The sequence below is a fragment of the Saimiri boliviensis genome, chromosome 1 (genome assembly GCF_048565385.1).
Source record: "Saimiri boliviensis isolate mSaiBol1 chromosome 1, mSaiBol1.pri, whole genome shotgun sequence".
Lineage (NCBI taxonomy): Eukaryota > Metazoa > Chordata > Mammalia > Primates > Cebidae > Saimiri > Saimiri boliviensis.
In genome coordinates this window covers 144,716,921-144,729,768 of record NC_133449.1, presented here as the reverse complement: position 1 = coordinate 144,729,768, position 12,848 = coordinate 144,716,921, and the positions used below count along the sequence as shown (strand labels likewise).

Below are 12,848 nucleotides of genomic sequence, written 5' to 3'. Positions count from 1 at the left end.
AAGTAAAAGAATGCCTTTTCTTAGTGGTTTGGTTAGTTCAAACACACTAAATGAAAGTGTGCAAGGGACTGTATTTTCAACCTTTCTACAAATATTGACAGAAATGTGTACTCAGGGCTAGGTAAGGTGCTCACACCTGTAATCCCGGCACTTTGGGAGGCTGAGGTGGGTGATCCCTTGAGGTCAGGAGTTTGAGACCACCCTGGCTGACATGGTGAAACCCCATCTCTACTAAAAATACAAAAATTAGCCAGGCATGGTGGTGAGTGCAAGTAATCCCTGCTACTTGGGAGGCTGAGGCAGGAGAATTGCTTGAACCTGGGAGGTAGAGGTTGCAATGAGCTGAGATCATGTCCCTGTACTCCAGCCTGGGTGACTGAGCAAGACTTTGTCTCAAAAAAAAAAAAAAAAGTGTACTCAGAAGGGGTGAAATGGGGAAGGAGGCAGGGAGAATGTCTAAAACAGATTTCAGCCCATCAGCAGTTTCTCAGTAACTAATCACAATTTTGGGCTTTTATTCCAAAAGCTCTGTTATCAAGTCTATTAATGAAGTGGGCAAAATACAAGAGTCTGTCCAGATTATTTCTAAGGAAAGGATCATGCCAGTGATTTAGACATATAAACAGTCCTGATGAAAACCCAGCAACTGCCAAAGCAGCTGCCCACTGGCTTCTAATATGGATCCATCAAACGCTGCTGGATTACAGCAGTGAGGTTTTTTTAAAATATATATATATTTTATGACAGGGTTTTGCTTTGTTACTCTGGCTGGAGAGAGCAGTGGTGCATTTATAGCTTACTGCAGCCTTGGACTTCCAGACTCAAATAATCCTCCCACCTGAACCTCCTCAAGTATTGGGATTACAGGCATGAGCACTGTGCCTAGCTAATTTTTAAATATTTTTTTTAGAAATCAGATACCATTATGTTGCCCAGGTTGGTCTCAAACTCCTGGCCTCAAGCAGTTGTCCTGTTTCAGACTCCCAAAGTGCTGGGATTACAGGTGTGAGCCACCATGCCCAGCTGCAATTCTTAATATATCCCTTTAGGTGGTCTATTAGTTTCATGCCACACAATCTTCTTCCTAGAAGGCATATCTAATAAAGCTGAGCCATTACTCTGCTCAAGTGTCAACTGGCTTTGATAGTTAAGCAAAGCTTAATGCAGACTTTCCTGCCTCCAAGAACTTGAGTCCATTTCATTTACTTTATTTTTTTTATTTTTTGAGACCAAGTCTCGCTCTGTCACCCAGGCTGGAGTCCAGTGTTGTGATCTCATCTCACTGCAACCTCTACCTCCTGGGTTCAATCCTCCTGCCTCAGCCTCCCAAGTAGCTGGGATTACAGACATGTGCCACCATGCCTAGCTATTTTTTTTTTTTTTTTTTGAGACGGAGTTTCGCTCTTGTTACCCTGGCTGGAGTGCAATGGCGCGATCTCGGCTCACCGCAACCTCCGCCTCCTGGGTTCAGGCAATTCTCCTGTCTCAGCCTCCTGAGTAGCTGGGATTACAGGCACGCACCACCATGCCCAGCTAACTTTTTGTATTTTTAGTAGAGACGGGGTTTCACCTTGTTGACCAGGATGGTCTCGATCTCTTGACCTCGTGATCCACCCGCCTCGGCCTCCCAAAGTGCTGGGATTACAGGCTTGAGCCACCACGCCCGGCTATTTTTTTTTTTTTTTTTTTTTTTAGTGGATATGGGGTTTTGCCATGTTGGCCAGGCTGGTCTTGAATTCCTGACCTCAAGCGATCTGCCCACCTCAACCTCCCAAAGTTCTGGGATTACAGGTATGAGCCACCAACGCTAGGCCCCATTTCATTTACTTTAATAGACAAGCAGCATTCAATTCAATACATTTAGTTGGTTCAATTTCACTGCAAGGTGATAAGAGACTCACATGGTCAGAAAATGAAATTACCTATTTCTACTAGCCACTATTGTCATAGGCGATAAAAAGATGACCTTTTGAAAAGGGTAGGGTCAGCTTTAGTCCCCAAATAACAATTAAAAAATGAAAAGAAGGTCATCTGAAGCTAGCAAATCTGTGTCTTTTTCTTCCTTAGCCAAGCTTAGTGTATCACCTGAGAAGGCTCTGTGGCTCCCTGATCAAATGCGTCACTAAAAACAGCCCTTCCCTGGGGGTCTGTTCTTTAGTTGTAGCTGAACATCTGTGCTCATAGCCCCACAGTAAAGGCACTTATAATGGCCACCTCTGAAGAGCCTGCAAAGTCCCATCTAGTCCACCTCAAAACAATGTCCTTTGCCTTGACTCTGGTAACTGCATTTCTGCCAACTGTGGATGTGTGATATTCTCTGCACTGCCATGCCCTGTTTGGTCATCTGTTTTTCATTTTTATTTTTTTTAGATGGAGTTTCACTCTGTTGCCCGGGCTGGAGTGCAGTAGTGAGATCTTGGCTCATTGCAACCTCCACTTCCCAGGCTCAAGTGATTTTCCTGCCTCAGCCTCTTGAGTAGCTGGAATTACAGATTTGTGCCACAATACCCAGCTAATATTTGTATTTGTAGTAGAGACGGGGTTTCACCATGTTGGCCAGGGTGGTCTCAAACCCCTGACCTCAGGTGATCTGCCCACCTGGGCCTTCCAAAGTGCTGGGATTACAGGTATGAGCTACTGCACCCGGCATCCATCTGTTTATTTATTTATTTATTTATTTTTTGAGACGGAGTTTCGCTCTTGTTACCCAGGCTGGAGTGCAATGGCGCGATCTCGGCTCACCGCAACCTCCGCCTCCCGGGTTCAGGCAATTCTCCTGCCTCAGCCTCCTGAGTAGCTGGGATTACAGGCACATGCCACCATGCCCAGCTAATTTTTGTATTTTTAGTAGAGACGGGGTTTCACTATGTTGACCAGAATGGTCTCGATCTCTTGACCTCGTGATCCACCCGCCTCGGCCTCCCAAAGTGCTGGGATTACAGGCTTGAGCCATCTGTTTATTGACTACACTACCAGCTCATCTTGGCTTTGACTATGGGGCAGGGAGATGGAGCTGATAAATACATGCCACATGGGCATAGCCATCGGCCACACAAACCTGAAGTGACTCCCCTGACCTTACTACAATCATGCCATCACCCCAACAGCTACTTTCCTCAAATCTAACCAGGATCTTGGACAGGTGGCTTTCGTAGGTGAATACCCAACTCCTATAATTGCCTTGTTTGTGAATCTATCATTTCTACTTAGAGTACCTTTCCTGCCCTGCCTTCTTGGGGTCACACTTGTGTCTTTTATCAACCAGAGAGGAGAAACAATCCCAAACCCCTATGTTAGATGGCCTGTGCTAAAATACTTCATTTTTTTCTTTCTCTTTTTCTTTTCTTAGAGACAGGATTTCACTCCAACACCCAGGCTGGAGTGCAGTGGTGTGATCTCAGCTCACTGAAGCCTTGACCTTTTGAGTTCAAGTGATCCTCCCACTTCCGTCTCCCAAGTAGTTGGCACTACAGGTGCGCGCCACCACAGAGTTTTGCCTTGTTGCCTAGCTGCACTCGAACTCCTAGGCTCAAGATATCCTGCATTGGCTTCCCAAAGTGTCGAGATTATAGCATGAGCCCCTGCACTCCGCCAAAGATATTTCATTTTATCTTTCTTGACAATCCTCACATGCAAGCCCACTACATTTTGCTGTTTTCACAACAATTTCTTTTCTTTTCTTTTCTTTTCTTTTTGAGACGGAGTCTCACTCTGTCACCCAGGCCAGAGTGCAGTGGCACAATTTTGGTTCACTGCAACCTCTGACTCCCAGGTTCAAGCGATTCTTCTGCCTCAACCTCCCGAACAGCTGGGACTACAGATGTGTGCCACCACGCCCAGCTAATTTTTGTATTTTTAGTAGAGATGGGATTTCACCATGTTGGCCAGGATGGTCTTGATCTCTTGACCTCGTGTTCAGCCCACCTCAGCCTCCCAAAGTGCTGGGATTACAGGCGTGAGACACAGCACCAGGCCTTTAGCAGCAATTTCTAAATCCTCCCTTAACCACTCACCTGTACATTAAGTAGCCTTGCACGTCCCCCTGTTCCAGAATACACTCCTAGAAGCATCCAACTGGTTCCGTTTTATACAACTTTTCCAGGACTTAAATAGAAGAAAGAATTGTATATGGAGGTTTGCTATCATAATCTCAGTAATGTATAAAATGTCAAAACTCTCTTAATTCCTCTGTCACACTATTCTTCTACTCTTATCTTTTTTTTTTTTTTAATGGAGTCTCACTCCGTTGCCCAGGCTGGAGTACAATGGCACGATCTCGGCTCACTGGAACCTCTGCCTTTCAGGTTCAAGCAATTCTTCTACCTCAGGTTCCTGAGTAGCTGGGATGACAGGCGCACGCCACCATGCCGGGCTAATTTTTGTATTTTTATAGAGATGGGGTTTCACTATGTTGGGCAGGCTGGTCTTGAGCTCCTGACCTCAGGTGATTCATCTGCCTCAGCCTCCTAAAGTGCTGGGATTACAGGCGTGAGCCACTGCACCTGGCCAATCTTCTACTCTTGAAATAACCCAAGTGCATAGTACCTGGGATATAGTTTTTTGTTTGTTTGTTTGAGACAGGGTCTCACTCTGTCACCCAGGCAGGAGTGCAGTGGCATAATCTTGGCTCACTGCAGACTTGACCTCCCAGGCTCTAGCCATCCTCCCACCTCAGCCTCCTGAGTAGCTGGGACTACATGTGTATGCCACCACATCTAGTATTTTTTCTGTGGAAACGGGGTTTCACCATGTTGCCCAGGCTGGTCTTGAACCCTTGGGCTAACGATATCCTTCTGCATTGGCCTCCCAAAGTACTGGGATTACAGGGGTGAGCCACCACACCCAGCCTATATGTTTTTAATAAATTTTAGTTCTCTTGTCAACTACTTGACTAATCTATCCTATCCAATGAAGGGTTTTGGCCAGCTGCAGTGGATCATGCCTATAATCCCAGCACTTTGAGAGGCTGAAGTGGGTAGACCGCTTGAGCTCAGGAGTTCAAGACAATCCTGGGCAACATGGTGAAACTCCATCTCTACAAAAAATACAAATATTTATCTGGGCGTGGTGGCATGCATCTATAGTCCCAACCAATCAGAAGGCTGAGCCTGGGAGATAGAGGTTGTAGTCAGCTGAGATCATACACATACACACACATACACACACACACACACCCCTAGGTTTTTTTTTTGTTTTTTCGTCTCTGAATTCTCTTCAAATGTTGCTGCACTTTATTCAATCAGTCCATAATAATAGGGAACTATTTGTCTTTTTTTTTTTTTTTTTGATGGAATCTCACTCTTTTTGCCCAGGTTGGAGTGCAGTGCCATGATCTCAGCTCACTGCAACCTCCACCTCCTGGGTTCAAGCAATTCTCCTGCCTCAGCCTCCTGAGTAGAGTGGCTGGGATTACAGGCGCTTGCCACCATGCCCAGCTAATTTTTTGTGTGTTTTTAGTAGAGATAGGTTTTCGCCATGTTGGCCAGGCTGGTCTTGAACTCCTGACCTCAGATGATCTAGCCCACCTGGGCCTCCCAAAGTGCTGGGATTATAGGCATGAGCCACTGCGCCCAGCCACTATTTATTTGATTTTTTAATGAACATTTGGGTGGGAATGCTTACCTTCCCAGATCATAGGAAAATGGTTAATTTTTCAAATCTGCATAGATATTAATGTCAATTTAAGAAGGCACTTTTTGAACACCCTCCATGAGTAGTGCTAGAAGTAGAGAGGATATATAAGGAAATGCATATGGCACATATTCTCTGCCTTCTAGAAGTTTACCATGCAATTACTGAAATAAAATATGTGCTGGGGATGGTGGCTTATGCCTATAATCCCAGCATTTTGGAAGGCAGAGGTGGATGGATCACCTGAGGTCAGGAGTTCAAGACCAGCCTGGCCAACATGGTGAAACACCGTCTCTACTAAAAATAAAAAAGAAAAAAGAAAGGCCAAGCACGGTGGCTGACACCTGTAATCCCAGCACTTTGGGAGGCCGAGGTAGGTGAATCACAAGGTCAGGAAGTTGAGTCCATCCTGGCTAACACAGTGAAACCCTGTCTCTACTAAAAAAGAAATAGCAAAAATTAGCCAGGCATTGTGGCACACACCTGTAGTCCCAGCTACCCAGAAGGCTGAGGCAAGAGAATCGCTTCAACCTGGGAGGTGGAGGCTGCAGTGAGCCAAGATAGCACTGCTGCACTCTAGCCTGGGAGACAGAGCGAGACTTCATCTCAAAAAAAAAAAAAAAAAAAGTAGCCCGACATGGTAGCTCACACCTTAATCCCAGCTGCTCAGGAGGCTGCGTCAGGAGAATCACTTGAACCCGGGAGGTGGAGGTTGTGGTGAGCCAAGATTGCACTGTTCCACTGCAGCCTTGGTGACAGAGCAAGACTCTGTCTCGAAAAAAAAAAAAAAGAAAGAAAGAAAAATATGCATATGAAACTGCTGAAAACAATACAAGGTAACAGTGTATACCTGGTCTTCTGGTTTCTAGCCTCTCCCTCTTGTCATCCATCCCACAAATTGCTTCATAGTACCAAAATGCTGCATTCTTTTTTTTTTTTTTTTTTTTTTTGAGGCGGAGTTTCACTCTTGTTACCCAGGGTGGAGTGCAATGGCGCGATCTCGGCTCACCGCAACCTCCGCCTCCTGGGTTCAGGCAGTTCTCCTGCCTCAGCCTCCTGAGTAGCTGGGATTACAGGCACACGCCACCATGCCCAGCTAATTTTTTGTATTTTTTTAGTAGAGACGGGGTTTCACCATGTTGACCAGGATGGTCTCGATCTGTTGACCTCGTGATCCACCCGCCTCGGCCTCCCAAAGTGCTGGGATTACAGGCTTGAGCCACCACGCCCGGCCCTCAAAATGCTGCATTCTAAATGTCACTCCCCTCTCCCTGCTTAAAAACCTTCAGTAGTGGCCAGGCGTGGTAGCTCACGCCTGTAATCCCGACACTTTGGGAGGCTGAGGTGGGCGGATCACCTGAGGTCGGGAGTTTAAGACAAGCCTAATCAACATGGAGAAATCCTGTCTCTGCTAAAAAAAAAAAATACAAAATTAGCCAGGCATGGTGGTGCATGCCTGTAATCCCAGCTACTTGGGAGGCTGAAGCAGGAGAATCACTTGAACCTGGTAGGCAGAGGTTGTGGTGAGCTGAGATTATGCCATTGCACTCCAGCCTGGGCAACAAGAGCAAAACTGTCTCTTTTTTTTTTTTTTTTTGAGACAGAGTTTCGCTCTTGTTACCCAGGCTGGAGTGCAATGGTGCGACCTTGGCTCACTGCAACCTCCGCCTCCTGGGTTCAGGCAATTCTCCTGCCTCAGCCTTCTTAGAAGCTGGGATTACAGGCACACGCCACCATGCCCAGCTAATGTTTTGTATTTTTAGTAGAGATGGTGTTTCACCTTGTTGACCAGGATGGTCTCGATCTCTTGACCTCGTGATTCACCCGCCTCGGCCTCCCAAAGTGCTGGGATTACAGGCTAGAGCCACCGCGCCCGGCAACTCTGTCTCAAAAAACAAAACAAAACAAAACAAAAAAACACCCATAAAACCTTCAGTAGTTCCCTACAGACTATAGAATGAACTTTGAACTTGGCTGGCAATCAGGCTTCCACAATGTAGAGTGAAACATCTCTAACTTCACATCTTATAACTTGTGAACAAATGAAACTTCTGCTTCATATCAAGCCTCCTCATCCTCTGAACATGTTTGTATTCCTGCCTCTATCTTTGCTCATGTTAGTTTCCCTACCTGATTTTCCCTCTCCCTGCCTCTTGTTTTTTAACTTTTTTTTTTTTTTTTTCAAATCCACATTCTACCCTCTAAGGCCCAGCTCAAGTGCACGGTCTAGAGGCTTTTTCATTAAGCATTCCCCTTGCTACTTCAGTCCACAGAGCTCTCTTAACTTCCTTCCTCCTAACTTCTCTGGTACGTACAATCTGCAGCATCTGTTTGGCACTTAACGTATACTATCATTCATATTTATATATCTAAGGCTATATTACAGTCTTAAAGATTTTTTATTGTTTTACAGCCCTAACATCTAGCACACGGATCTGCACAGGATAGGCATCTTATAACTGTTTGTTGATGTGATATTAAAGATAAATCAAGTGTACATACCCCTAAGGTCAGTTTTTAACACCTCCCCCAGCAACCAGACACACTTTAAATCCATCATATCCAACATCTTTAACCCTTTTTCTTTTTTCCTTTTCTTCCTTCTGCTCAGCAAACTGTGTTTGAAATTTAACCTTTTTTTCTTCATAAATCAGTGTAAGCTAAGCCTCCCCCATAAATTCAGGTTACTCTTCCATTCCACCCCTCAGCATTCCCAGGTTCCACAAGACAAAGCCCAATACTCACAGTGAACTTTATTTGGATTTGTCTGTTTCCGACGGGACATGTTTCCTTGATCCAAGAGCTCTGGTCTTTCCCAGTTTCACGACTGGATATATTACTACCTCCTTGCAAGATGCTAACCTACAATAAGAAAGGTTATTGTTAGCATGTCATTTTTCCCCAGCAGTTATATAAAATTTAAAGATAAAATGTCTTTAAAAAACAGCTCCTGAGCATACAAAACTCACCAATTATAAACAACTGAACTAATGAAAGAAAGAAATGAATAAATCTCTAGCCTAATGTCAAGGTCCCAGAAAGTTTAAGAGGGGACTTCTTCAGAGGATTTAGAGAATTATACTCTAAATCCATCTTTGGAATCCAGAATACTGTTAAGTGATCACGATCGAGGTCACAGGATAAAAGAGGAAGCAAAACTCAGGCAACCAGGGTTAGAAGTATTGAGGGCTCAAGGAGATAACCCTCATGAATTGCAAAAGGAAGCAAAAGGAAGCCAAAGAGGGTGGCAGCTCGAATGTCACATGCCCACTGGAAGTCAAGCCCTGCAATCTACACCAGTGGATTTTTTGTGACATTATCTTGCTTACAGGTAGCAAAGGCATCACATTCTGTGAGACAGAAAATGTCTCAAATAGCCATCTGTTAATGAGAACAGCATAGGAAATAAAGCCTCTATCTGGTGATAGAGGCTCAATGCCATGCACTGTGGATGACATGGCACTAAGCAAATCAAACTTCTAATGTTGAAAATGGGCTCTGACCAGAAGGGACAGATGCCATCCACATTGATGAGTACTAATACAACACTCCAGTATGGAATACCACCCGGCCCTCCTCACATGTTCCAGAGTGGTAGTCAAAGTTAATAATTTTAGAGACTCTTCTCAATCAAGCCTCTGTGTAGCAAAGAGATCACTGGGAGGAACAAAGAGAAAAGCTCCCCAAACGAAAAATGCTGCCAAGACATGCATCTGCTCCCCACCTCAAAGAGAAGGGGATATATAGGTAAGCCTGGAGGTTCCTGATTAACTACAGAAAGAGTGTCCCAGACTTAAGCATTGTTAGAGAGTCTGAGATGGATTAGTATCGATAGCTGTGACATTTTCTTAGAAAGACAGAGTGAATAAACACACATAGAATAAAAAGGGATTGGATTTCCTACCAAAGACAGGAATATGGATCTGGTCACTCTGTAAGTTTTCTTTTAGTTCCTTCCTGCCTTCTTGAGTTACACTCACACTGAATAAGCAAATATAAAATTATAGTTTATTGCCTTAGAGGAATTATGGGAGACTACTGCTAGCTATACTTTGTACTCCTGCTAATGAAGACTCACCTCCTGTTATGCCAACTAACTCCTCTACGTAGCTAGAAGGACCTCAAACCTATAATCAGATCCTGCCTCCCCTTACCAAAAGAAGAAAGAAACCGCAAATGGCAAAGACAGGCCTCCACAGGAAGTGGCAAAGGAAGCAGCTTTCAGGCAGTCTTCTAGCATATCTGCATATCAAACAGTTCTTTTTCAGACCTTTAATTAAAAACAAAACAAAACAAAACTCTAAATGTATACAATAAAAATCGACTTTAACTAGAAGGCAATAAACTAAGTACTGATTAATGCAGACTCTATTAATATTTTTAAAAATATGGTCAGGTGCAGTGGCTCACGCCTGTAATCCCAGCACTTTGGGAGGCCAAGGCAGGTGGATCACTTGAGGCCAGAAGTTTCACCAGCCTGGCCAATATGGTGAAACCCTGTCTCTATTAAAAGTACAAAAATTACTTTGGCGTGGTGGCACACACCTGTAAATCTCAGCTACTTGGGAAGCTGAGGCACGAGAATCACTTGAACCTGGGGAGCGGATGTTGCAGTGAGCTGAGATTGAGCCACTACACTCCAGCCTGGGTGATAAAGCAAGACTCCATCGCGAAAAATAGATAAATAAAAACAAAAAATAAAATATACTCCTTTAACGTGATAATATATTGAGACTAAAAATATGTATACTTCTCTATTATAGAAGAAAACACCAGAATCTTCTCTTAATTTTTATATTTTCTCCCTTCGAGATCAGAAATTGAAACTGTAAGATAAAGATAAAGTCTCTTCTGAAGGAAAGCCAGATAATTTGAATCAGGCAACATTTCAATGCTAAAGCTTCAAGTCAGAAGACAGTGATGAGTATCTGCATATTTAAATCAGCAGTGGCCGCTGCATCTCATAATCCTCCTAGTGGTCAAATGGGGAACTGACCAGATGGTACCCAACGGGACTTCACACCTGAGTGATCAAGAGAAAAATAAGCTATTACCGTCCTCTCCCACACAACAAAATGAAAATAATAACAAAAACACCCACAAAAATAGGCCTGTAGGGTCATGGGCTGTTGAAAATAAATAAGTAAATACGTTAATGGCGCTGAAAGGACGTTCTTGACCACAAAGCAAGATCTCGAAGATACCTGTTTTATAGGCATTAAAGCTGATAAAACCCAGAGACACACAGCCCTAAAGGTCACTCATTCCATTTTACTTTAGCACTGCCTCAATTTCCAAGCCCAAATCTGAAACCAAACCAAAAATGTAAATAGATAGCTGCCTGAACATGGGCTGGGAAGATGGGTAAACGGTGACATTCAGGTCTAAAGGGATTCTATTGTAAAAAGAAGGCAGCACTGTCCGTCTTTAGAGCGAGGGTAAGAGTCCTTGGGAAGATGCAACGTCTCCCCCGAACACTGTCTCTGCTCTCCCACAGGTGTCAGGTTGCAGCTTCTAGGGCACACCACTGACTTTGGCAAGAAAAAAACGGACGAAATTCCAGCTTGAAGAAAAGAGAGAGCGTTCCCACCTCCAGCTCTGGTGCAGTTCCCACGGAGCAAAGCAAACTCGCCTGAATCCAAGTGATCTGTACCTGCCAAAAAGGAGAGGACAAGAAAGCTGGTCACCTAGCCGCCTGGCTGTTCACCTGTCCCCCGGGGTTGGGTCTGGGGCGTGTGTCTAATCAGCCGAGATGGTCCCCCTTCTCCTTCAAGCACGAGCCCAGGTAAATTCCCAGGAATTACCAGACAAGAGCCGGAGGTCTTCCGAGGCGGCTCAGACAAACCCTTAGACAACACAATCTTCTCTGAAATCTAAATTTAGAAGCTTTTCTGCGAGACCCAGACGCTGGGACCGATACCCCCCAAGTCTGCACGCCCACGCCCATCCTCCCCTCCCCCAGCTCCACCCAAGGCTGTCAGACGCCGCGGCCGTCCCCGCCAGAGCCCGAGTAGGCGGGGTGCCCGCGGCCCGCGCAAACGCCCCCCGGCCCCGCGCCCGAGAGCGCCAAGGGGCAGCAGGAGGAGCGGCCGGGGACGGATCGGGGGTGGGCGCGGGGAGGGTGAGCCCGGGCTTCCCCCAGGCCGGAGCTGGCCCCCGGCCCTCTCCCCGGCGCAGACAGACAAAAGGACAGACAGCCGGCGGCCGCGAGGGGGCGAGGAGCCCGTATCCCTAGCCCGGCCCCGGAGGGAGGGCTCGGGGGTCTTTTTACCCGGCGCCTCGGCGCAGCGCTGCGCTTCGGGTCCCTGGGCCCCGCCTCCGGACAGACGGACCGCCGGACAATGGGCCCGGGACCGCAGCTCAGGCCAGCCGGACCAGGGCACTCCGGGACTGGGCCCGGCCGGCAGAAGGGGCTCCGGGCCGAGCCGATGGCGGGGAGCCGAGGGACGGCGCTGAAGACGGACAAAGCCAACGGCAGACAGACAGACGGAGGGGGAAAAGATGGCGACGCGGGCGGCGGGAGCGCGCGGTTCGCGCACCCGCAGCCAGTGGAGCGCGTGCACGAGCCTCCCTCTCCCCCTTCCCCAAGCCAGCCCGGTCCCCCTCCCCGCGGCCCGGCGCTGTGGGCGGGGCCTGAGGAGACAGGCTCCCCGGAGCGCCCAATCTCGGGCGCTCGAGAGGGGATCGCTTGCGTCCCAGGGCTCCGGGACCCCCCAGGCCTCGCCCGCCCCCAGGTCTTTGGCTATCTCGGCCGCTCAGCTCCCCAAACCTTCCTGGACGTGTAAACACCACACCACCCAACCCCGATCCTGGTTTCCTACCCCACCATCGAGTTCAGCCACAAAACCCACATCCCCCAACCACAGCTCTGCCGCAGGCTCCCCCTCTCCTTAGCCCGACCTTAGCCTGGATCCCCACCACCTTCACAAACCCTCTTCGCCTCATTCCCCTACGCGTCGCGGTGGCTTCGGCTCCAGAGGCTTTGAATGTGACCACTGGCCTTGGTGGGAGGAGCCAAGTTCAGCTGTCAGAACCACAGAGCAGGGAAATCTTGAGATTTCTTTTGAGCATTTAATTTTCTGACATGATTTTCAACTGATAAAATAACATTCGCTGCCAACCCAGAGGCAGGGAAACTTGTGGCACTGTCGCCACGTGAGGCGTGTTTGGGGACAATCGAGAGCCGTTGCACTTTTTTTTTTTTTTCAGACAGAGTC

At 46.9% G+C, this 12,848-nt stretch overlaps 1 protein-coding gene across 14 annotated transcripts in view; it reads right to left on the bottom strand.

The window, feature by feature from the left end:
* Positions 1 to 12,848, bottom strand: part of ZNF821 (zinc finger protein 821) — a 28,990-nt gene that overhangs the window by 15,521 nt on the left and 621 nt on the right. For 2 of the 14 annotated variants that reach the window (XM_010350674.2, XM_039476659.2), the window contains exons 1-3: positions 12,563 to 12,626; positions 11,222 to 11,284; positions 8,377 to 8,493 (exon numbers count right to left, since the gene is read on the bottom strand). In XM_010350674.2, coding sequence (XP_010348976.1) covers positions 8,377 to 8,416 — 40 coding nt within the window. In that variant the 5' untranslated portion in view covers positions 8,417 to 8,493; positions 11,222 to 11,284; positions 12,563 to 12,626. Of the gene's footprint in view, positions 1 to 4,013; positions 7,242 to 7,411; positions 7,514 to 8,376; positions 8,494 to 9,785; positions 9,902 to 10,176; positions 11,370 to 11,435; positions 11,551 to 11,902; positions 12,178 to 12,562; positions 12,627 to 12,848 lie in introns of those variants that run through there. The other 12 variants (XM_003939952.4, XM_003939953.4, XM_074405810.1 and 9 more) reach the window with 11 other exon arrangements.